General features: G+C 48.1%; 1 protein-coding gene across 1 annotated transcript in view; it reads left to right on the top strand.

The window, feature by feature from the left end:
- The first annotated feature begins 6,639 nt into the window (after window positions 1-6,639).
- SERINC5 (serine incorporator 5) overlaps window positions 6,640-23,061 on the top strand; it is a 102,946-nt gene continuing 86,524 nt past the window's right edge. The window contains exon 1 of the mRNA XM_056112587.1: window positions 6,640-6,817. Coding sequence (XP_055968562.1) covers window positions 6,791-6,817 — 27 coding nt within the window. The 5' untranslated portion in view covers window positions 6,640-6,790. The remainder of the gene's footprint in view (window positions 6,818-23,061) is intronic.

A 23,061-nucleotide genomic window follows, 5' to 3' on the forward strand; every position in this document is an offset into this window, starting at 1 on the left:
ACCTGGACCCTACGAAAACAGGATGAGAAGGCTATTCGGGTATCCCAAAGAGGAATCGAAAGAGCTATGCTTGGAATATCACATTTCACTCAAGTGAGAGAAGGAATCCAGAGTTCCGACCTCCGTTGGCAATCAAGAACCAGGGAGACTGTCTTGTTTTCCAAGGTGTTGAAAATCAGATAGGTCGGACATGTAATGCTATTTAGAGATGACCGCTGGAATAGAGCCATTACCGACTGGATTCCACGGGACGTCAAAAGGACGCAAGACCGCCCACCTATGAGATGGTCAGACTTCTTCGTCAAAACCCTGAACAAACAGTTTGAGGCTCTATGTGTTCCTGGATGCCATCGGGCTACACTAGCATGCGTCAGAGATGAATGGAGATGCTACTGGCGCCTGCTCGAGCAAATCGATGAATAACAGGATGACAAGTGATACAAGTGATACGACGTCACCAGTCCTGTCCCTGACGCTGCCCAGTCCCATAAATGATAGGCAGGTCCTGTCCCTGCGCCACTCTTTCTATCCCGTGCTTTCCCAGTCTCCACATGTAGCTTTGCAAAATCTACAAAATCTACAGCCACATGCAGGTTTGCAAAATCCCTGTGCTCTGTATCAGTTGCTGGGCCTCCTAACTGTACCCCAGCAGTTCCTGTTATCCTGTCTTGGCTTGGGGGAGACTCCTGTGCTCAGTACCTTGTCACTACTTGGGCGGCCAAGCTCTGCCCGTACCTGAACTATCCTGGGCATCTAAACCCTGTCTGCATTCTGCCCCTGTTTGGCCCTGACTGGTTTACCTGTACTAGGTAGGCCCTGTGTCTGGGTGCATGGCCCTACCTAATCCTGGGAAAGAGAAGAGAATTCAGAAAACATGCTCGAGAGAGCATGAGACATGGGGCTGGGGCATTCTTTTATCTGCTGTCAAATCCCATCCCCAGGCATCCCATTCTACATTCTTATTGGCTACCTGTTCCATGGGTGGAGATTTAAAGACCTGGCACTTTACACCTCAGCTCCTGCTGCACTGATTTCCCTTTTCCTACAAAGAGCAATAATTCCTTGCTTCAGGCTAAGCCAAAAATTCCCCGAGAAATCCAGTAGAGATCAAGTGGACTCTAGTACTCAGTTTGATGACTGCCCAGGTAGCTGGTGTGATGCAAGGCCTCCACCATATAGGTGTTCATTGCAGACTATCAGTACAAACTCTTCATCACTTCTCTAGGTTGCCCTCTTGAAGTTATTACCTCTCTTCCCAGTTCACATAAACCACTCCACGTCCCAGGTCAATATCCAGCAGTGCATACATGGCCCAGTGGTGGGTGAACTGCACACTCATTGTTGAGCCCAGCGGCCAAGCAGTCAAGCATCAAACTTTCAGGCCACACCTGGAGGCTGCCTGGGAGCCCCGGCTCTTCCAAGAGAATGTAGGAAAGGCACAGTGGAAGAATTAGTGTTAAAAAGAAAGGTGAATACATTTTAAGTTGGGAAGAGCAAGTCTATCTAAAAGCAAGGGTTTTCTGGATCTGGAACTATATATACCCTACAAAATGAGACAACAGCTCAAGGGCATTACTGGGCCCCTTCACTTGAGTCATAGGAAAAACAACTATCCTCCCTATAGGTTAATTTTGAACCATTAACATCACACTCTCAGGCTAGGCCAAGCTGATGGAACCTGCTAATAGGTTTCAACACCCTCCCCTGACTTTCTCCAGTCAGATTTTAATTTTTATTTCGTGTGTGTGTGTGTGTGTGTGTGTGTGTGTGTGTGTGCACGCTTGCACGGGAGTGGGGGGGTACATCCAGTAGTGCTCAGGGTTTATTCCTGGCTCCGTGTTCAGAGATCACTCTTGGTGGAGTTATGGAGAGCTAGAGATTGAACCTTGGTAGGCTAAGCACCCTGCCTGCTGTATTCTTGCTCCGGCCCCTAATTTTTCTTTCCTTCTTGGGGACGGGTGGGTGGGTGACACACCAGCAATACTCAGAGCTTACTCCTGGCTCTGTACTCAGGAAACACTCAGGATGTTGGGGATTGAACCCAGGTCAGCCAAGACAAATCCTCTACCTACTGTACTATTCATCCGGCACTAATTTTTATTTCTTGTAGAAGAATGAAATGCTTCTAAGGTTGTTTTTCAGCAAAGTAATAACAAGTTGATCATCCCAAATTAAGAAACTCATTGTGCCTCAAAATCTTGCAAAGTTTTTGTAGCCCCTTAATTCCTAAAGCCCCTAAGGCTTCTCTTTCCTTCCCTCTTGAGTCCCACCTATCTCCCCTCTCTGTCTAGATAAAGTGTAACTCCACCAGCCTGCGGAAAGATTGATTGATGGTAAAGTTCCCCATCTTGTAGCTAGGACCATTTGCACAATATTTTCTTTACTTTGAGTCCTGATATCTCAGCGTTAATGGCTTCCATCAGCTGTGGGCCAGATATGAGTTCAGTAAAGAGAATACAGATTCCAGAAAGCCAACAGAGGAGGTGGATAAGAGGCAGGTCAGGATTGCTTGGTTGCAGCAGAAGGACCCAGAGTGGACGGCGTCTGGAGAGCTGGGGAGGGGTGATTATTAAATTAACAATCTAATCTAATCTAAAAAATTAATAGATGATTTGATGTAGTTGATTATCTGGAGGAAAAGGTTTGATGAATCAGCTGGACAAATGGAGAAAAATTAAAATTAAGTCTATAGAAAAACATACAAACACCAAACAATATTTAGTAGGTGCTGTTCTGTGTGCATTTTTGATTTTGTGCCACACCCAGCAATCTCAGGAATACTGCTAAAAGTAGCTTCATGCACACATCGTTCCAACACCACCAGAGTGCCTGCTTCTCTCCATCAATATCCCAAAGATGCCTCCCACCCCACATCTACTCCCCCTTGAAAGCTCAGTTCTATGAACCAACTTTTTAGTTCTATTGCCCTTGGCCATTTGATTTGATTTTAATTTTTTTTTTTTTTGGTGGCGGGGGTGGGGGGGCACACCTGGCTTACTCAAGGCTTACTCCTGGTTCTGTGCCCAAAGATTCAAAAATCAGTCCTGGCGGGGCATGGTGGGTGAGGTTCATATGTGGTACCAGGGATTGAACTTGGGTTTGCCAAGTGCCAGGAAAGAGGCCCTACCAGCTGTATTATTGCTCCAGTTCTGATTTTGATATATATAAAATAAACTTGGGCTGAAGCGATAGCACAGCGGTAGGGCGTTTGCCTTGCACGCAGCCAACATGGCCGATCCAAGTTCGATTCCTCTGCCCCTCTTGGAGAGCCCGGCAAGCTACCAAGAGTATCTCGCCCGCACAGCAGAGCCTGGCAAGCCACCCATGATGTATTCGATATGCCAAACACAGTAACAACAAGTCTCATGATGGAGATGTTACTGGGCCCGCTCGAGCAAATCAATGAATAACAGGAGGACTGTGAACCGTGAAAATAAACCTGTGCAAACACTAATTTAGAAGAAATAAAGATGCCATTACTAATAGGAGTGGGATTCAGGCCCTACAGTCTGAGGCTGTGATTAATTTTCTCCTGGAGACTCAATTGTATAGCTATTTAGGACTGGAGTGATAGAACAGTGGGTGCAGCACTTGCCTTGAATAAGGGTGACTCGGGTTTGGTCCCTGGCAACACATATGGTCCCCAGAGTCCTGCTAAGAATGCCAGGTGTAAGCCCTGAGCACCTTTGACTGTGGCCCCCAAACAAAAGTAGCAACCCTGGCGCCAAATTTATAGCTATTTGTTTCTAAATGAATACTATTCATTAGTAACTGAAATTTATTGTCTGCTACAAGATGGAGGTCCCTAGAGACTTTGTAAGTGAAAATTAGAAAATTCTTTTCAGGAGCCTGGGGGATGATAGGTTGGGGCAAAAGCACTTGCCTTGAATCCCAGTGCTGCCCAGGTGCATGAGCGAGAATCCTACTACAGCTGTCTGACACGCAGACTACAGCCTAAGCATGTGATCTCCCAAGCACTGAAGTCAGAGGTGAGCAACGAAATAACATGTGGGACCCCACCAGAGCTCCATGAAAGAGTGTGCCCCCTGCCTTAGGTCACTGAAACAAAAACAGCAAAGAAGAGCAATGAGACCTTTTAGGAAATCAGAGCAATTTTATTTGCTTTTAAGTCATTCTTGAACGACAAGTAAATTTGTAATGAAGTGTTCTAAATGTATTCACGAGAAAAAAAATAACCCCATGGGTGTGTGATTATACTTTTTTCTTTAATGCGTATTTCACTTATTTTCAATGTGGTGTGTGTGTTTAAACTCAACAGTGGCCTCCCCATCCTGAAAAAGGAACCCCCTCCTGACCAGCCCTCCCCACCCACCCAATCTTCAAGTTCAAGAGGGAAAAAAAGCAAATTACAAACTGGTTATTTATAATGTGTCATATATACATATATAATTATATTTATGAAAGGGGCTGATTCAGTTAATTTAAGAAAATTTTGTAGGGGAAATATTTCACATGGTCTGCCAAGAGCTACAGTTGTATTAAGACAAGCCCATTCCTGCTTGTTCCTGAACATTTCACATCAAAGGAGATGAACTGCAAAATACCATGTTAGGCACACCATGTGCAATTGGCTTTCTTAAAACAACCATCTACAGAGTACTGGCAAGAAAATTAGGTGCTGCTGTTTTATGTAATGTCTGTGGACAACTGGTTGACCAACAAAACTACAAAAGATGCTACAAGAATATCAGCCCCCCATCCCTTGCCTTCCCCACCTCCTCACTACCAAACCTGGCCACATTTCCTTTGATACCTGTTAGAACAAATGTGACAGGACTGGGTTGGCGATCCCATTTTGTCTTTTTATTTTATTGGGGGAGGTGACCCAGGAGACCTACTGCAATTCTCAGCCAATGTGGCTGGTGGTTCAATGCAAGGGCCCAAAGATGCAATGCTGCTTGGGTTCCCCTGGTAGTGTTGGCTGAGGCTCCAGGGCTGTCCCCTGCAATGCTCCAAGCACCATGTGATACAATAATTAAACTTGTGCTGCTTGTCTCTTCCAGCCAGGAGGATGCTCAACTCACAACTCTCCTCAGGTGAGAACTGAAGTCAAAATGAGCCCAACACTCAACAAAGAAGCTTGCTGGGGCTGCAGAAATAGGACAGAGGTTAAGGCACTTCCCTCACATCTGTAAGGCCCCAGTTCAATTGTCAGTCAGCAATGTGGTCCCCTGAGCATCTCCAGGGGTCATTTTTGAGAACACAGCCAGGAATAAGCCCCTGAGCACCACTGTGTATGACCCCTACAAAAACCACCCCAAAACCTCAAGCAAAAACCCAATCTACTAACAAAGTTTACTAAATCCGAGTAGGAGACCCTTCACTTTTGCTTGGGTGTCAGCAAGCAGATTAATTCTCTGGTCTGATAGTTTGTGCAAGGTTTTGTTTGCATTATTACAAAGCATTTCTCTCAGCCCCTTGAGCTATCTCTCTGGCCCCAGTAATGTTGATTTTAAAGAATGAAAGAGCTCAATGCAAATTTCTTTATCCTTCTTGGGTATTGAAGAGGACAAAGTTGGGTAGAGAGAGAAAAGAGAATCACCCTCTTTGCTTCCTATGTGGAACAATTATTGGGACCCCTCCTCTTTTTTTAAAAATGGGAATGGTTCGAGACACATTCCAGAGGTGCTTAGGGGATGACTCCCAGCTTCCCCAGTCCGCAATGCACGCCTCAGGCATGGTGAGCTGCTTCTGACCCCCAAGAAAACCCTCTTTTTAGTGAGGTTGGTGAGAGGAAGCAGGGGTGCAAATGGGGTTCCAGAGCCTGGATCCAGTCTCAGGTAGGCGGGGCAGGTGGAAAAGCCTCACCCGATACTCCAAAGTGCAGAGCAGAAACGGCACGGCAGAAGCAGGGAATTTCCGAAAAGCCCAGTCGTTTGGGAACTAGAGAGTTTAATGAGCCGAGCACGTGCTTTGCATACATGCTTTGATTGTTTGATCCCTCGCACCCACCACCTGAATTTTTGAGCACCTTCAGAAACTACTCCTGAGCACTGCCGGTTGTGCTCCCTCCATGCCCCAAACGAACCGAAACCAACCAACCAACAAAAAACTAGAACACCTCAAAAAGGTGATATATTTTCTTAGGCAGATGGAGGAGGTAGAGGGGTTTCGCGGTCAGGATCCCGTGCACTTGCCCACTGGCGCCAGGCAGGGCTCAGAGCAGTCCCGGGCGGTGCCAGTGGCGCGGGTGCAAATGAAGCACACGAGGGAGTCGCTCACTAAAGGCCGCAGGGGGCCGTGGCTAGGATTCGGAGGGGCGCAGCGGCCTCCTCGGATCGGGATCCCGCGGGAGGAAGGCAGGCGGGCCGGTGGGCGAAGTTCGCAGACCCGCGCAGCTGCGGATCGTGCAGGCAGCAGAGGAGCCGCTCGACGCCAGCGGAAGTGCGAGCTCCGGGGCGAGCCAGCAACACAGCTCCAGGGGGCGGAGCCCAGGGCGGGGAGGGGCGGGTCCTGGCGGTGGGGCGGAGCCTGAGGCGGGGCCTGGCGGCGGGGCGAAGCTTGAAGGTGGCTGGAGCGGGGGTCTGGCGGCGGGGCGGGGCCTGGAGGCAGGGCGGAGCCTGAGGCTGGCGGGGGCGGGGCGGGGCGGCGGGGCGGGGCTTGGCGGCAGTTGTTTTTACCCAGGCCGCGGTACAGCCTGGCGCTCAGCTGGGGCTGCTTTCCTGGAGGCGTGCGCTGGTGCAGGAGCCGCGCTAGAGACCGGACGCCTCCAGCAGGGCCCAAGAGGAGCGGAGGAGCGCCGAGCGCAGCCGCCGGGCTCGCCGCCGCGATGTCAGCGCAGTGCTGTGCGGGCCAGGTGAGCGCAGGAGCGGTGCCCAGCTGGAGGCGGTGGGTCGGGCGAGGGGTCCAGCCGGACGGGCTGCGCTGTGCGCCCTGGGTGTGCGCCCCAGCTCTGCGAGCGGAAGGGGAGCAGGTGGTGACGGATGGCACGGGGCTGACCCGGGGCAGTGGGGGAGATGCCTCGGGCCCGAATGTGGCGCTCAGCCGTCTGGGGAGCGAGAGGGAGGGAAGGGACGTGGGGAAGCCCGAGAGGTAACCCCGAGATCCTCCCTTCTGGCTGGAGGGACTTGGTTAAGGGCAGGCCAGTGAGGCGGGAGGAGGATCCTAGATCCTGTCCCCGCTGCCCCGGGATACTAGCTTGTGTGCCGAGCTCCTGCGTTCCGCTCGGCCCTTCCCACTCGGTGTGAGCCCTGGGAAGGATCGGGGCTCTGGGGCGACATCTCCTTTCCAAACGCGCCCGGCTCATAAATCGTTCTTAGGGCCCAGGGCAGGTTGTTCTCGGTTTGGCGTCTTGCAAGGCAGCAGTTCCAGGGGCTCTGGCGTTTCGAGAATGTCTGGAAGCCTGGAGGGTATCGGATGTGGGGGCCGGGAAGCCCGAGCCACGCGTCCTGAGTTTCCCGACCCAGCCCTTGCAGACACGAACGCGGCTGCCCCGGTCTTCCCGTCCCTCCCTGCAGCAGAACTTGCCAGAGCCTGTTTGTTGGGTGCTTCTCCCCTACCGGGTATATATAAAGCCACGCTATCTTCAGACGGGTGTGTGAGCTTGCGACACGGCGCTCCCACGGGCTACTCAGCGGCGTGTGCAGGATCAATAGGTTTTTAGCTCTTCAGTGCGTATTAGTCCTACCCAGAAGCAGCAACAACAAAATACCAAAGATGGATAATGCCTTCCGGATTGCAGCTCTCTCCTCCCCATCTCTGCAGCTTGGGGTGTTTCCAGAAATGAGCCAAGTTCAGGGGTGGGCATTCAGATTCGGGCTCAGTTGACTGTCCTAACGCACCCAGCCCGATTGCCACCAGAGCAGCCCGCAGAGATATATGGGTTAAGCTGTGGGTTCCTGTAACTTGCTGATCACACCCGCCAATAGTCCGCTTGGTTTTTGAGTTCTGATACCGCTTTTGGCCAGGATTCAAGCGGACCTTCCCTGCGATTGGGGGAAATTGGGGACTCTGACTTAAGATATTATGATTCATCCTCAGCCAGCCTTGGGGATGCCGTCTTAGCTACCGTGGGAGGGCTGTTGAGGTCACCAGGAGACTATTTCCCATCAGTTCTGAAGTTCAGAAAAACTGCAAATCTTTTGTTGCTTCACCATACTTTCTCATTCGATGTGACACTTTTCATGGTGGGGTAATTGCCATTCCTGGGAACATCTGCCTGCTTCTGAGCTTTTGAAATTCCCTTGAGGGTTTTTTTTTTTTTTTTGAGTTGGGGGCGGGCAGAGCAAGGCAAATTTAGCGCCTGAGAGCTATTCCTGGGGCTCTAGTGCCCTGGTCAAAGAATCATCGGTATGGTTGAGATTTTGGCAGCCTTTAATGGCTTGTTTTTGCCACCCCTCCCAACACTTTGGAAAGAACCAGAGCCTGGGCATTCATGGCAGGAAATTGGACTTTTGCCTTCCCAGGACTGCCTGAGGCATTGCCAGGGCCTGTGGGGATGGAGGTGGAAGTGCTGGGACTCATGGGTTGGGGGGTGTCTCTGTGCTCTAAGGTGGGGATGCCAACATGATCTCGTATCTCATATTAAATAGTCTGTTTCGGTTTTGGGGCAACAGCCAGCGGTTCTCAGGGCTCAATCTTGGTGGTACTGGGGAGGGGGTGACCGTATGGACATTATGCTAGGTTAGAACCAGGATCAGCCGCTTATGCCTTGACTCAGTGCTCAGGGTTCACTCCTGGAGGTACTGGGTGGGGGGGTTGGGGACCATATGCAGTGCCAGGATCTAACTGGGGTCAGCTGCCTATAAGGTGAGCACTTTACCTGCTGGCCTCATGGAATGGACTGTTAAGTTTACATTAAAGAAACAGCCCCCTGCATCAACAGAAGGTATCTGTTTCCTAGTCCTTCCATTCTTTCGTTTTTGAACCCCATCGTTTGTTTTTATTCACAGTTCTGCTGACATGAAATGAATGAATTTCCTCCCCCATATGAATTTCCCTACTTCCTAAACACCAGTGGGATGTCCCAACAATTCCTCTTACTTTTGATATAAAATCCTGGCATTAGCACCTCACTGCCTCTGTTTTAGATGCCAGTCACAACCCTACGACCTCCATGGGGGATGAAAGTTACTGATTTCTTTTTTTCTTTTGTTTTGGACCCATGCCTGGTGGTACTTGGGGGGATTATATGGGGTGCTGGGGATTGCCTGGGTCATCCGTGTGCAAGACAAATACTATTGCTCTGGCCCTGAAAAGTCTCTGTTAAGAATTTAACTCCAATTGCTTAGAAAATGCTCTCCTTTTACTATACCATATTTATCAGGTATTGTTTGTGTGTTTGTGTGTGTGTGTGTATATATGGTTTTTTAAGCCATACCCAGCTGTGTTTAGGACTTCTGGCTCTGTGCTCAGGAATCACTCCTGGTGGGGATCAGAGGACCATATGGGGTGCCAGGGATCAAACCTAGATTGGCTGCATGCAAGGGTAGTGCCTTACCCACTGTAATATCTCTGGCCCTAGACATGTTTCTTATTATTTCACAAGACCATAATACATATGTGTTAGGAGCTGGAGAAATGACAGTAAGGCAGGCAAATAGCATCTTTGCTCTTAGGGTTAAGAGCAGTTTTTTTTTTTTTTTTTTTTGCGCGGTCGGGCAGCGTGGGAACAGTGACTATGAGGACAGGGCTTGGGGTGTAACAAGGGAGGCAGAGCATTCTGGGAGACATGAATCCTTTTTGAGACAGATATGATGACTGATAAGATGCCTGAGGAATTTAGACTGATAGATACTCTGGCAGTCGCCCTCGGGTGGTGTTGGAGAAACTGAAGGTAGCAGGATATGGGGTGTGGCAGACCAGGTGACTAGGTCAGAGGGGCCTGCAGGGCCTGGGAAATCATCTGCCACTGTCGGGATTTGGGGTTTCAGTCTCATTGCAGTGAGAAGAACGTTGGGAAATTTTAAACAAGGAAGCAAAGAATAGATAACGGGGACCAGAGTTGTAAGTTAGCAGATGGATGGTGCCTGTGCCCTGTGTCCACAAGCCCAGGTTTCATTCTCTGGCACCAGGTGGTCCCCCAAGTGCCTCTGAGAGTGTGAGAGTGTATCCCCAGCCCAAGACATTAAAAGAACAGATTTTTTTAAGTAAAGGGCTGAGCGATAGCACAGCAGTAGGGCGTTTGCTTTGCACATGGCAGCTGGCCCGGCCAGCCCCGGTTCCATTCCTCTGCCCCTCTCGGGGAGCCTGGCAAGCTACTGAGAGTATCTCGCCCGCACGGCAAAGCCTGGCAAGCTACCCATGACATATTCAATATGCCAAACACAGTAACAACAAGTCTCACAATGGAGACGTTACTGGGCCCTCTTGAGCAACTCGATGAACAACGGGAGGACAGTGCTACAGTTTAAGTAAAAGTCCCTGGATACCATGAGAAGTAGCTTGTTGGGGAGAGCTGTCTGCATGGTTCATTCGGTGACCTTTGGAGCCGCCTCCTGGGTGCTGGCGGAGCTCTGGGCTTCAGCTGCCGCCAAGTTTTTCCTGATGGAGCTTGGTCATGGTAGCTGCTGTTGGCTCCACACAAGCAGGAGTGAGGTGTACCTAGTGTAGTCATGAAGAGTAGAGTGGCTTGCTGGTTTCTGAGCCTGTTTTGTATGGATGAAATGAGAGGTGTGAGGCTGATGGAGCGAGGGAGTAGGAGCGAGCAGCCAGGTGGGAGCAGGACAGGTGGCGAGGAGAGCTCCCAGTTCTCTTTCGACTTTTTACATTTGAGGTGCGTGTAATCAACAAACGGGAGGTGACCAGTGGACTGTGAGTTGGGAGGAGTAGGGGGTGGGAGATGGGAACTGGAGGTCTTGAATCGAGGACCATGAGGATGTTGAGTTGTGCAGATCAGAGCTGAGTCTGGGCTTTGGTGTAGGAAATGTGAAAGGCGGAGGCAGCTGGGATGGTACCCTTGTTCCCCCCTCGGTTAACTTCAGTTTTTCTTCACGGTGGCTTGGGTGTGACAGTCCTTCCCACGTCTGGTTGTGAGGGTTATGTGTGATAACAAGACATGCATTCTTTGTTTATTTTTGGTTTTTGGGGCCACACCTGGAAGTATTCAGGGATCACAGATCACACCTGGTGGTGCTTGGGCCATAAAGGGTGCCAGGGACTGAACTGTGCAAGCATGTGCAAGCAGTTTTATCAGCTGTACTGTCTTCTCCAGTCCTGACAGATTTTTTTGATGACAGAGTTTGGCACAGAGTCGGGGACCGCCACTGTGTTCCTTGCAGTCAGTCCCTGTTGTACCAGTGAGTCTTGCTGTCATTTTATCTTGGCGTTGACTCTGATAGCACCAAAAATCTGAAAATCGATCCCAAAACCCAGAAAGCCAAATTGGACTTAGGTTTTGCTTAGACTGGTGGGCTGATGGGCAGTAAATGGAGCAGAGATGACGGGAACCCCTGGTGTATACTGTGGTAGGCTCTTGGGGGCGGGAGAGAAACAGAGCTTCCTGGTTCTCCTAGCTTGGGGCTAGTTAGGGTGTGGGAATGTGGGAGAAGCCAGCAGCAGAAAACAGTAGTGTTCGCTGTCAAGAAGTGCAATGAGTGTGTAACTGAAAATTCTAGAATTTCTTCCAAGGCAATTTGAGAATGACACTTGGCAGGATTTACTCCCAGGAAGTCAAGGTGTTAATATCCTATAGCTAAAGTTTATTCATGCCCACAGTTTGCTCTGTTTCTACTTAAATTGTCTCATTCATTTTTCATGGCCCCGTGGCGAGGGTGATGTTCTAATTGGCCTCCTATGGCCTGTGAGGCAGCTATTGGAGAGCAGCTGGAGAGATGGCTAGTGCAGGAGTTAAGGTGATTATTTATTTATTTATTTTTTAAATTTTTTAATTTTTTAAATTTTTTTGCTTTTTGGGTCACACCCGGCGATGCACAGGGGTCACTCCTGGCTCTGCGCTCAGGAGTGACCCCTCACGGTGCTCAGGGGACCATATGGGATGCTGGGAATCGAACCCGGGTCGGCCACGTGCAAGGCAAACGCCCTACCTGCTGTGCTATTGCTCCAGCCCAGGAGTTAAGGTGATTGACTTGTACACCATCAGGTTCCCGTTGTCTCTGCTCCACTTAGTGCCCATCAGCCCACCAGTCTGAGCAAAATCTAAGTCCAATTTGGCTGTCTGATGTTTGGGATCGATTTTCAAATTTTTGGTGCTATCACAATCAATACCAAAGTAATAATAATAATAATAAAAAAACTCCTCTTTGAGTTTTGGCACCATGTATGGTCTCCTGAGCACTGCCAGGGTCACTCCTGACCACAGAGGCCGGAGTAGCAACTGAACACAGCTAGATTTGGGCCACCCCACCCTCCCTCAAAACAAAAAGAAAGGACAAACTCACTTAACTGATGTTGCCGGCTGGTGAAACCTGACCTTGAACATTGATCCACCATCAGAGCTGTTTACTGCCAGGCTGCTTTTCCTTATTATTCTGATTATAATATCAGTATTCACTGAGTTACGGTGTCTTCGTGTCTTCTTGTTGCTTGTGCAGTCCTAGGCCATTGTGGGTACTAAACTGCTGTGAACCTGTCTGGGTGGGTCTTGTTTGCCCGTGAGCAGGGATTCGCTGCTTCTTTACTCCTGGCCCAGGTTAAAGGATGAGCAAGTCTCAGCCCATGGTGTGCCACCAGATGCTTTGTTGGTGGGCGCAGGTACAGCCTTGCAGCCTGATCTGAGACTTCCTGAAGCGCAGTCTTTTGCCCTTCTTGGTGGTACACTGATAAGCAAGTTGAAACAAGTGGTGCAACATGTTAGTAAGTAGAACTTTACTGAATTTGTGAAACTAGCAGGAATGGCTCAAGCCCATGCTGCTATCCTCAGGGGGAAGACTGCTTCTGCCTTAGAGACTGTTCCTATAAGGGACAGGAATTCATGGGCCAAGTTATTTCCAGCCTGATCATATATTACCCGATCACTGATTTTTCCTGTTGAGAGTCCATTTTTATTGTCTGTCACGTTAATTAACAAAGTCCCCAGGGTTTAGCCATCATCGAAGATGAATAAAGCCAGAATTTAGTTAAAGCAGCAAAAGCAGATTTTATTCAGTAGCCACTGACAGCAGCTGGAAGAGTTTAGTTCTGTCCTCATGCAGGGAGGTGCCTGGGAGTCTTAAGGGGAGATTGAGGGACCTGGAGAAGAGAGTGGGGCCAGGTAAAGCTAGGGAGGTGGGAAAGGGTTGTCCGTGTACATGGGAATAGGCCAGCTGGGTCAATAAACTGTTTCATTCCATACCCCTTTTTGCCCCAGAAATTATTTTTTTATTTGTTGTTTTGGGGCTATTCTTGACAGTGGTCAGGGTTTACTCCTGACTCTGCACTCAGGAATCATTCCTGGTGGTGCTCTGGGAACTATATGGGATGCCAGGATCAAACCCAGGTCTCCATGTGTAGGAACTGCTCTACTATTGCTCTGCTCCCCCAGAAAGGTTTTTTTGGTGTTTGTGTGTGTGTGTGTGTGTGTGTGTGTGGTGGTGGTAGTTGTTGGGGAATGGGGAAGGGTCCCATGTAGTGCTCAGGAAGTTACCTCCTTGGCCATCTGGGCTGGTGACTCAGTGGGAGGGCCTGAGAATGGGGTGCTGCTCAGGCCCTGTGCCACTGGGGATACCCAATCCACCCTTGGAAGTGCTTGGGAGACCTTCAGGCCTGCTCCCAGCCGTTTTAGGGACCATGTAGTGCCAGGGACCTAAAAGGGGTTAGCGGGAATCCTTACAGGGCTTAGCTGCATGCAAAGCACATGCTTAAACCCCTGTGCTATCCATCTGGCCCTGAGAAATGTATTTTAAGACAAATTAAAAAAATTAGTGACTACCTTCCTTCAGTTACTTCATATAGGGTTATGCCCACAGTTTAAGAAGGTAGGCAGTAGCTGGAATATTGCTATCGTGTCCCATCTGTCCACTCAGAATGCAGACAGATCCTATCCTTCCTGACTGAAGATTACATATTTCGAAAGAAAGGGAATGAATCCTTGTGAAATACACTGCACATCTCAATATGACAGGGGATTCAGAATTACAAGCCCTTCTAGTAAAGTCTGGGTTTGAGGCAGATTTTTGCATTGAACAGTCAGTAAATTTCTTTGGACAGTCTCTTTCCAGGCAAGTATTTGGAAAGTGAAAGGTGATGAGGTCATCACAGGGATGCAGCCTTGGGCTTTTAGAGAGTTTAGTCACATGTAGGGGTCAGGACTGAGCCCCATGCCTGGACTTTGTGCAGTTTTCACCATTTTCATTAATAATTGGTCAGAACTGGGGATTTCTTTGATTTGGACATAACGAGACTTCAGGGTGTGTCCTCTGCTGAGATGTTCATCAGAGCAACCGGCCAACGCTAGCAGATAGCCTGGAATGGACCTGCATGCCCTTTCTGAAGACTTCTGTGAAAAGTAAAGTGCATCTCCCATTATTGGAATGGCTTCCCTGAATTGTTCTTCCTTCCGTATAAAACCCAAGTCTCCACGTCCCAGGCCATGCTGGAGAAGTGCTTTGTCAGTAGCGACTCTCCACTTGCTGGGAGAGTTCTCTTTGAGCCTGTGCAGCAGGGGCTTGGCCATCTGGTGCCCTGGAATGTTTCCTGGTCACTGCCCACGTGAGCTTCCTCTCTCCCCCAGGACACAATGACTGGAACCGTGACCCAACCTCCCTGGTCTTAGTGACATCACATTTTGCTTCCACCCTTGGAAAGAATCCAGGCACAAAAATTCACTCTTTCCATGACTGAAACTTTCTGGGACAATAACAAGTATTTGCGAACCGTATCACCTAGAGATAACTGTGTCTTTCTAGTTTACATGCCACTCACATTTCATGTCTGCAAAATTGGTGATAGTTTGCTGTGCATCCCTACTCTTTTTGTTGAATTAGAAGGTGTCAAGGAAGTTTTTATTTTATTTATAAAAAAATTTCTGAGGGGGTTGGGGGCCATTCCCTGTGGTGTGCAGGGGCTATTCCTGGCCATGTTCGGTCACCATATTTGGTGCCTGGGATGCCTTAACTAACCCTAACTCCTGTACTAGCTCTCCGGCTCCAAGGAGGAAGTGTTTTTTTAACATACATCAGCCACACTTTTGCAGCCATTAATTAATGTTTTCTGGACTTTTGTGAGGGTGGAGACTCTACTTACACCATTTGATTTCCAGAGATAAAGGTAAAGGCCTTTATCTCAGGAAATCAAATGGTGTTAGTAGAGTCTCCACCCTCATTGGATATGTAAAAGCCTTTTGATAGATTTATGTGGGTTTCTATACCCAAAGACTAATGATAATTAAGAATGGTCCAATGACATCTCTAGATATAATCATGGACGAAATATTGCCCCTATTTATTTTTTTCCTTTTTGGGTCACACCCACAGCGATGGTCAGGGGTTACTCCTGGCTCTGCACTAAAAAATTACTCCTGATGGTGCTTGGGATCAAATGTGCTTTGCTGTGTGCAAGGCAAATGTCCTACCCACTGTGCTATTGCCCTGTTCTCTTTGCCACCATTTTTAACATCTTCTTGAGCTTTTTTTTTTTTTTTTTTATCTTTATGGTTCTTGTTTGTTTGTTTTAGGCCACACCTGGTGTGGAAAAAAAGGGGGGCTTACTCCTGGCTCTGCACTCAGGAATTAGCCCTGGCAGTGCTGGGAGCCCATATGGGACACTGGGTATTGAACCTAGGTCTGCTGTGTGTAAGGCTTTAGGAAATTCTATGCTGCTTATGGCTAATATTTGCCCCTTCCACCGTTTCCCCGGTTTATTTGTGTAAAACTCATGTAAAGTTCAGTAAATGCAATATGACAGTTCTGTCATACAACAGAAATGGTGATAGAGTTCATGATCCACTGAACTGAAAGAGCTCACTGGTGAGCTGATACAGAGCGGCTTGGTTTCCTGACCCCACATGGTCCCCCAAGCAACAGCAGGAGTGACCTTTAGGCACTGAGCCCCTGAGCACCAATACCAGCGTTCCCCACCCCCCTTGTCTCCCCTGCCAATGAGTGAGTGTTTTGGAGTTATCTTTGGCCAAGTATCTTTGGCCAAGTTCAGTGTGTTCTAAAGATAAATCTTAACACTTCAGAAGTCTCTTCAGAAGATACATCTAAATAGCTTCTGCTGTTTAGGCTTCCTTTGTCTATTTGCCTCTTGTTCTTTGGAGCAGAATGGGAGGTGTTCATCTGTGATCATTTGGTTCCAGAAAGAAAGTCCCTGACCTCAAGAACTCAACAGGCAGAGTGCATGTCTTGTGTGCAGGAGTCCCAGATTTGGTCCCTGGCATTGTTTGTCTGCCCAGCTGCTGGGAGGGACTGCAGCCACTGGGAGTAGCCCCTGACTGCCAGGTGTGGTCCAAAAAATAAACAAAAACAACAAAAAAAACCCCCAAACACTGGAAAGATAGTAGAGTGCTAAAGGCACTACCTTCCCTGTGATTAGCCCCTGTTCAACATCTTGCACCACATGTGATCCCCTGAGTGCTACCAGGAGTGACTCTGAGCACAGAACAAGGAGTAAGTTCTGAACACTGCTGGGGGATATCCCAGCTCCCCCGCCCCCTGAAAAAAAATAAAAAGAAGATTCCCTTTTTTCCTCAATTCATTTATTTTTTGGATTTATGGTCACACCAGATGGTACCGGGAACTAACCTGGGACAGTCATATGTAAGGTAAGCACCATACCTGCTGTACTGTCACATGCTCCCTACTTTCTCCTCCCCTCCCCCCCCAGAAGAAATTAAGTGAAATACTAGGTTGATTTCTGTGGGAGTAAGTGATCGTTTCACTTACAGATTAGTGACTAATGTTACTATCAGCCATATTTTATTTCCCAGCATATCCCATATTCTTTGGACTGCAGGTGTTATAAAAATTAAGAGCTAGAAATTATTAGCCTCACTTGCATTACTTTTGGTGGTCTAGTCTAGCTTCCTAGACTCTGGGACATGATTTCATGGGGGTCCTAACTGAATGTGGAGGTTGCAAAACCTTTGTTTGAAAAATAAATTTGTGATTTGCTGTCAGTAAACTTTTGATTTGTGTAGCTATTTTATGTACCTGGGATCACCTAAAACTTTCTTGGGTAGAAAGGGTTTGCAAGTGGAAAATGTTTAAGAAGCCCTGGTCTGTGTGGTTTTATTCATCTGTTTGTTTTTGTTGACCTGTGTAAGAAATGTCAATTTTTTTTTTTTCAGAAGGGTAAAAAATAACAGGCTGGAGAGATAGTAGAGTGGACTGGAGCCCACTTTCTGGAGGGAGAGGTGCTCCTGCTGGGTCTGAGGGGGAGGAGGGCCTGGGTGAGGAGGAAGGAATTAATTAGGAGAGAGAGATCGCGCATGCACAAAGTAGGTGTATTGGAAGAGTGCACTGGTCAGATTGACACAGTGGAGGCCTCCAAAAAGAGACATCCCCTTCGCACTGTCTTGTGGGGGAGCCTTTTATTGTCTGTCTCTGGGCTGCATGATGGGAGATTTCTGAGTTTTTAACAGATTAATCACTTCTGGGAAGTGGGTGAGCAGGAGACAGGTAGCCAAGAGGGGAGTAGATTGTCTATCAGATGTTCTGAGCCAATCACGAGGAGGGCGGGAGATTGTATAGAAATGATCGGAGCCGATCCTGGGAAGAGAGTGGTTGGGCCAATTCTAGGAATTGAGCCGTAGATTGGAGTGAGAGTGGGGACAGTTGAGTCTCCTGGGCACAGCTGATTGTGCTATCAAGGATGGTCTCGTGTTCAGGTATTTTTAGATACGGGGATTAAGCTAGGCATCTTTCTGGGGCTGATGGGGAGGAGATGTGCTTATGTCAGACCCTTCATTTTCCCTGCTGGAGGTCTGGTTTCTATTGCAGGCACTGCATGGTCCCCTGAAGACATAGCCTGAGTAGTTCCTGAGTGCTCAACACCAAAAAGTAGTATGTGGAATATTCAGAGAAGTCCAGGTGTCTGAAGAACTAATTGTGGACTCAAATTGCAAGCATGGAACCTGTGTGCTCTTGGTGTCCTGAGTCGAGCAACATTGTTAGTGAATTTGTGTTTTTGTTTTGGGGCCATACTTGGGTATTGTTCAGGGCTTACTCCTGCTTCTGCGCTTGGGGATCACTCGTGGAGGTGCTCAGGGACCATCTGCAATGGCAGAGATGGCACCAGGTTGGCCGTATACAAGACTAGTGCTTTACTTGATGCATATTCTCTCCAATCCCGTTAATTTTCATTGCATTTTGCTGTTAATTTAGGGTGGAGATTGGATGTGAGCAATACAAGTCAAGTTCCTTAGGCTGCTCCTCTATGACTGTCCTTAATGGAGTGGTTTATTCCAAGTACTCCAAAGTGAGCATTTAGCTGGAGAGATAGTTCAGCACACTGGCAGGGTGTTTGCCACACAAGGGGCTGACCTGGGTTTAGTCCCCAGCACCACATGTGGTCCCTGGGCTTTGCCTGGAGTGATCCCTGAGGAGTCAGTCCTGATAGCTGCTGGGTGTGGCCCCCAAACAAAACAAACAGTAATTAAAAAACCTCAGGGAGCTGCTCAATCCTCCCTGCCTTGTAAGCAGGAGACATGCTGAGGTCAAGAGTTTGATCCTTTGGGCAGGTAGGACGGTTGCCTTGCACGTGGCCAACCTGGGTTCGAGGTAGCCAGCATCCCATATGGTTCCCCAAGCACCGCCAGAAGTAATTCCTGAGCGCAGAGCCAGGAGTAACTCCTGAGCATCACTGGGTGTAACCCCCCCAAAAAAAGTAGAGTTTGACCCTTGATGCCCAAGTGTGATCCCAGTGAATCAGCTATTGGGAATATTTGGAACCAGACTCTTCCTCACAGAAACAGGACAGCAATGCGGGTGTCGGGGGAGGGCTGTAAGTAGTACAAGACCTTACAGTGGGTATATCTTTCTTTTATTCTCTATATCTCATATAACAATATTTTGTATGTTTCTTGTTTTTTTTTTTTTTTTTCATTGGGGGCTATCCCAGTTCTGTTCCCAGCAGTGTCTAGGAGACCATATGTGGAGCTAGGGATGTCAGCAGTATCAGCTACAGGCAAAGCAACTTCCTTAACCCCTGTGCTACCTCTATGGCCCGGGATTTCATACCATAATCTGGGAGTTGTTATTGTGTGTGAGTAAGAAATTCATATGATGGTTGGTTTTGGTTACATAAAACATCTGTTTGAATTTTAAAGGAAAGAGGACTTTTGACTCTCCCTCTCCCCCCACATACACACACACACACACACACACCACCACCACCACCACCACTGTAATTTGCTTTATAAGATTAAAGTTGAGTTGATGTTTAAGCAAAGCAGCTGTTGTGGTCAAACTCAGAGTGAGTTTTTATCACGGAATAAATTTTGGAACAAATTGTGGGTTTGCAGCAAGGATACAGTATATAGTGATAAGTTGGCATTCTTCCCCCTCCCCTCAAGGATATTGTCTGGTCAAAACAAAAGTACACAACCTCTTAACTCTTGTGTAGCGATAACAAGAAGAGATGGGACCTCGGACTTTGGTTGGTTCAACTCACATTTTTGTAAATGGGTCAAGTGTGCGTTAAAACAGAACCTGAGGGCCGTGTGGGATTCATTCTCCAGGTTTTTGTTCTCACAGACTGTTGCAGTGATTTAAGGGAGGGCTGAGTCCTCTGATCCTCCCTCTGTGAGACTCCACAAAACTGGGGAAGAATCCAGTCTTTTGTTCTTGACTCTGGCGCTTCCCCCAACTCCTCCTGTGGTGTTCTCCGAAACAATGGCAGTATTTTGTAACCATAGTAATGAAAATGTAATAGGATTCTCTATCTACACGGGTTTGCTTTGGCTTTGGAAGCATTATTCTAAGGACCCCAGGACACTGACAGCTTATCTCCTTTGCTGTTTTTTTTTTTTTTATATGCACACAGTGCCTAAAGCCCTATGCCAATTGATAAATATTCATTGGATACCTAGCACTATGTAATTCATGGACTCTGAGGCTGACTTCATACTTTCATGCACGGGAGTAGCTAGTGAATCCTGCTTGGGTTTCCCTGAGTATAACATTTCTCCGGGTTCAGAATTTTTTTGCAGGCTCACATTGAGGTTTGTGTTCCTAGGCTGTGGGTCTTGGTATCTGCGAAAGGGGAGGCTTCCTTGAGAGTAACTATCCCTGTGGGAAATCACCCCGCCGGAAAGTGCTGGGTCCCCAGAAACGGGCTCTGGGGGTTCCATGCAGCCCTGTGGAAGAAAGACCTGTGGCAGTGGAGTGGGAAGACCTGGAGCTAGTGGGAGAAGTTGGGATTTCAGTGGAATGTGATTTGGGGGGGTGACATTTCAGCCAGGTTCCAAGGTGAAGGAGGAGCAGATTCCAGCTGAAGAGCACGTACCATAAATTCACCTATCACCTACCGAAATTTAGTCCGGGATTGTCTCTATTCTCCTGATTTTTTCTCTTCTTTCAGTATCCTTCCTTCTTCACTCCTAACCCCATCCCCCCAACTCCTCTTCTGTTTAAGAGCTGTTGAATTTAGCCAACTGGGGTTTTAGCCTTTGGAAATTTCTAGTAAGGCAAGTCCAGTTCTGGAGAGGGTTTGTTCTTCTTGGGGTAATTCACACTGTTTGTTTTCACGGACTTGTCACTGGTCTAGAATACTGCGGTATTCCAGGGAATCTGCCTTCACCCCTCTCTGTGACACCCCCGTTTTGTGGTGACTTTGAGACAGATAGTGAAATAAGAGAAACTCTTGGGAGGAGAGACTTGTGTCCCCACAGAGTGAACTTCTGGTGTGTTTGAGCCCTTCAGTGTTGGGGGGCAAACTACTGGTCCACAGTCTTCAACTTAGTTCATGGGGGACGTTTGTATCTTGCTACACACACACACACACACACACACACACACACACACACACACACACCTTCAAGAGGGCACCAAGCAAGGTGTTGTGGGCAGACTCATCTGGAAAATGTTGGTGGCTTTGGGGAGCTTTAGAGCAGAGCCCGAAACCACCCAGAGGTCTTTAAGCAGAAGGGGATTTAGTGGAAGGAATTTACTGTTCCCAAAAAGCAAGGAAAGAGCTAGAGAAGCAAGAGACCAAGGGCCCACCCACAGAGAACATGCCATGGCGATGCAGAGATCTGGACACTGAAGCTGCCCCTGACCACTGCTGGCCACCCACACAGCTCACCCGGGACTCTCCCCCCCCCCCCCCCCCCCCCCCCCCCCCCCCATTCTCACTGTCATTGCTGCCTGGTTTTGGTTTTGCCCCTGCATTCTGCTGAGTAGCAGACACCCTGCCAGGAGAGGGTACCTCTACTTGATTTCACTTTTCAATGTTGTGGATGGTGCTGGGGTACTACCCTCAGGGGGCGTCTGGGGCTGTGGCCACAGGTGGCTTCCTCTCCCCAGGAGGCATATGAAAGGCATCTCTGTGCAGATGCCTCAGCTGCAGTGAGACCCTGATCCTTGCACTGAAGGGGAAGAACAACCTGGGAGGAGGAGGGCTGTGTATCAAATCAGGCAGGAAGATGGAAAGCTTTGCCCGATTTATGTATGAAGTGGTTGTTTTTTCCCCTCTAGTCCCTCTGCTATGCACTCATTTTCCACACCCAGCCAGGTAGATCCTCTCCTGAAGTCTGGTGGCTTTAATCCTGTCATCTCCTACCTGTGGAGTTTGTTCTTTTTATTTTTTGCTTTTTTTTTTTTTTTTTTGGGTCACCCACCTCTGGCGATGCACAGGGGTTACTCCTGGCTCTGCACTCAGGAATTACTCCTGGCCATGCTCAGGGGACCATATGGGATGCTGGGTTGGCCGAGTGCAAGACAAACACCCTACCCACTGTGCTATCGCTCTAGTCAGGGAGTTTCAATTCTTAAATGCAAATTCCCTGTGGACATTTGGGGTCTGTAACAAGATAACTAAACTCTAAATAACTGTATATTCACAGCAGGCAGTGTGAAGTAACAGTCTGGTATATAGCCAGTCATAGTAATTTGGGTTTGTGTGGTTTTTTTCTTAAATGGTCCTGGACAGGAAGGAGTTGATCAATTTTATCAATCCTGGGAAGGAAAACAAACTTTTACAAACTTTTATTTATGTTCAGTTGTTTCTTTTTTTTCCCCTCTCTTTTCATTTATGGTGACTTTAATCTCCTTTATTGAGATTAAAGAGATATAGTACAGTACTATCAGAGAGATACTATCAGAGAGATAGTACAGTAGATTAGGCAACCAGGGTTCAATCCCTGGCACCCCCTACTGGTCTCCCAACCACTGCAAGGAGTGATTCCTGAGTAGTGCAGAGCTAGGAGTACCCCCTGAGTGTTACCAGGTGTGGCCCCCCCAAATAAATAAAAAATCCCCTGTTGTTAAATTTTATAATACAACTATAACAATTGCTTTACTGTAACAATTGATTTGCCATTTTTCCTCCCCCTATAAAGTATTGTTGGGATCGGGAGTTCCCTAGCCCTGGGAGGCTCGGAGAGATCAGATAGACACAATTCCTGCAGGAGTAAAAACGGGGTTTATTTAGACCTGCATGCTGGGGCTCCACAGCATAGCCCAGAGTAGGCAGTGGCTGAGAACCCCCGAGCTTCTTCAAAGGGGATCTTGTATAGGCCTTCACTGGCCGTTACAGCAAGGCCCGCACATTTCATAGCCAATAGATTTGTAACAACGTATACTTTCTTAACCAATCCATTTAAAAGTACCTCACTCCTTAGCCTATAGATTCAAAGATCAGCATTTACGTACATCGATGTGTGTCAGCACAAGCAAGGTTATAGCCGGAATCATTAAGCCTTAGGTAATCTCCCTTGACCATCCTCCTTTTGAGTTGCCCAAGTCTGCAGGGTGCTTTAGTGAGACAATACACTCCAGGAAAGGGCAATTTCCCCCAACCACCCGCATCCTGAGTTATCCTTTACCCAAGTCTGCAGGGTGCTTTACTGAGACAATATATTTCAGGAACAGTAAATACATCTGAATCCTGTCACATTTGGTTTAGAAAGAAGTTATGCCCTGTTCACTTTCCAAGTCCCCTCTCCCCCAGGTGCAAAGCAGCCAAGCAGTTTTACAGAAAGCAATGTTGCAAGTTAGCTGAAGC

The sequence above is a fragment of the Sorex fumeus genome, unplaced genomic scaffold, assembly GCF_029834395.1.
Source record: "Sorex fumeus unplaced genomic scaffold, SorFum_2.1 ptg000018l, whole genome shotgun sequence".
In the NCBI taxonomy this organism is placed as follows: domain Eukaryota; kingdom Metazoa; phylum Chordata; class Mammalia; order Eulipotyphla; family Soricidae; genus Sorex; species Sorex fumeus.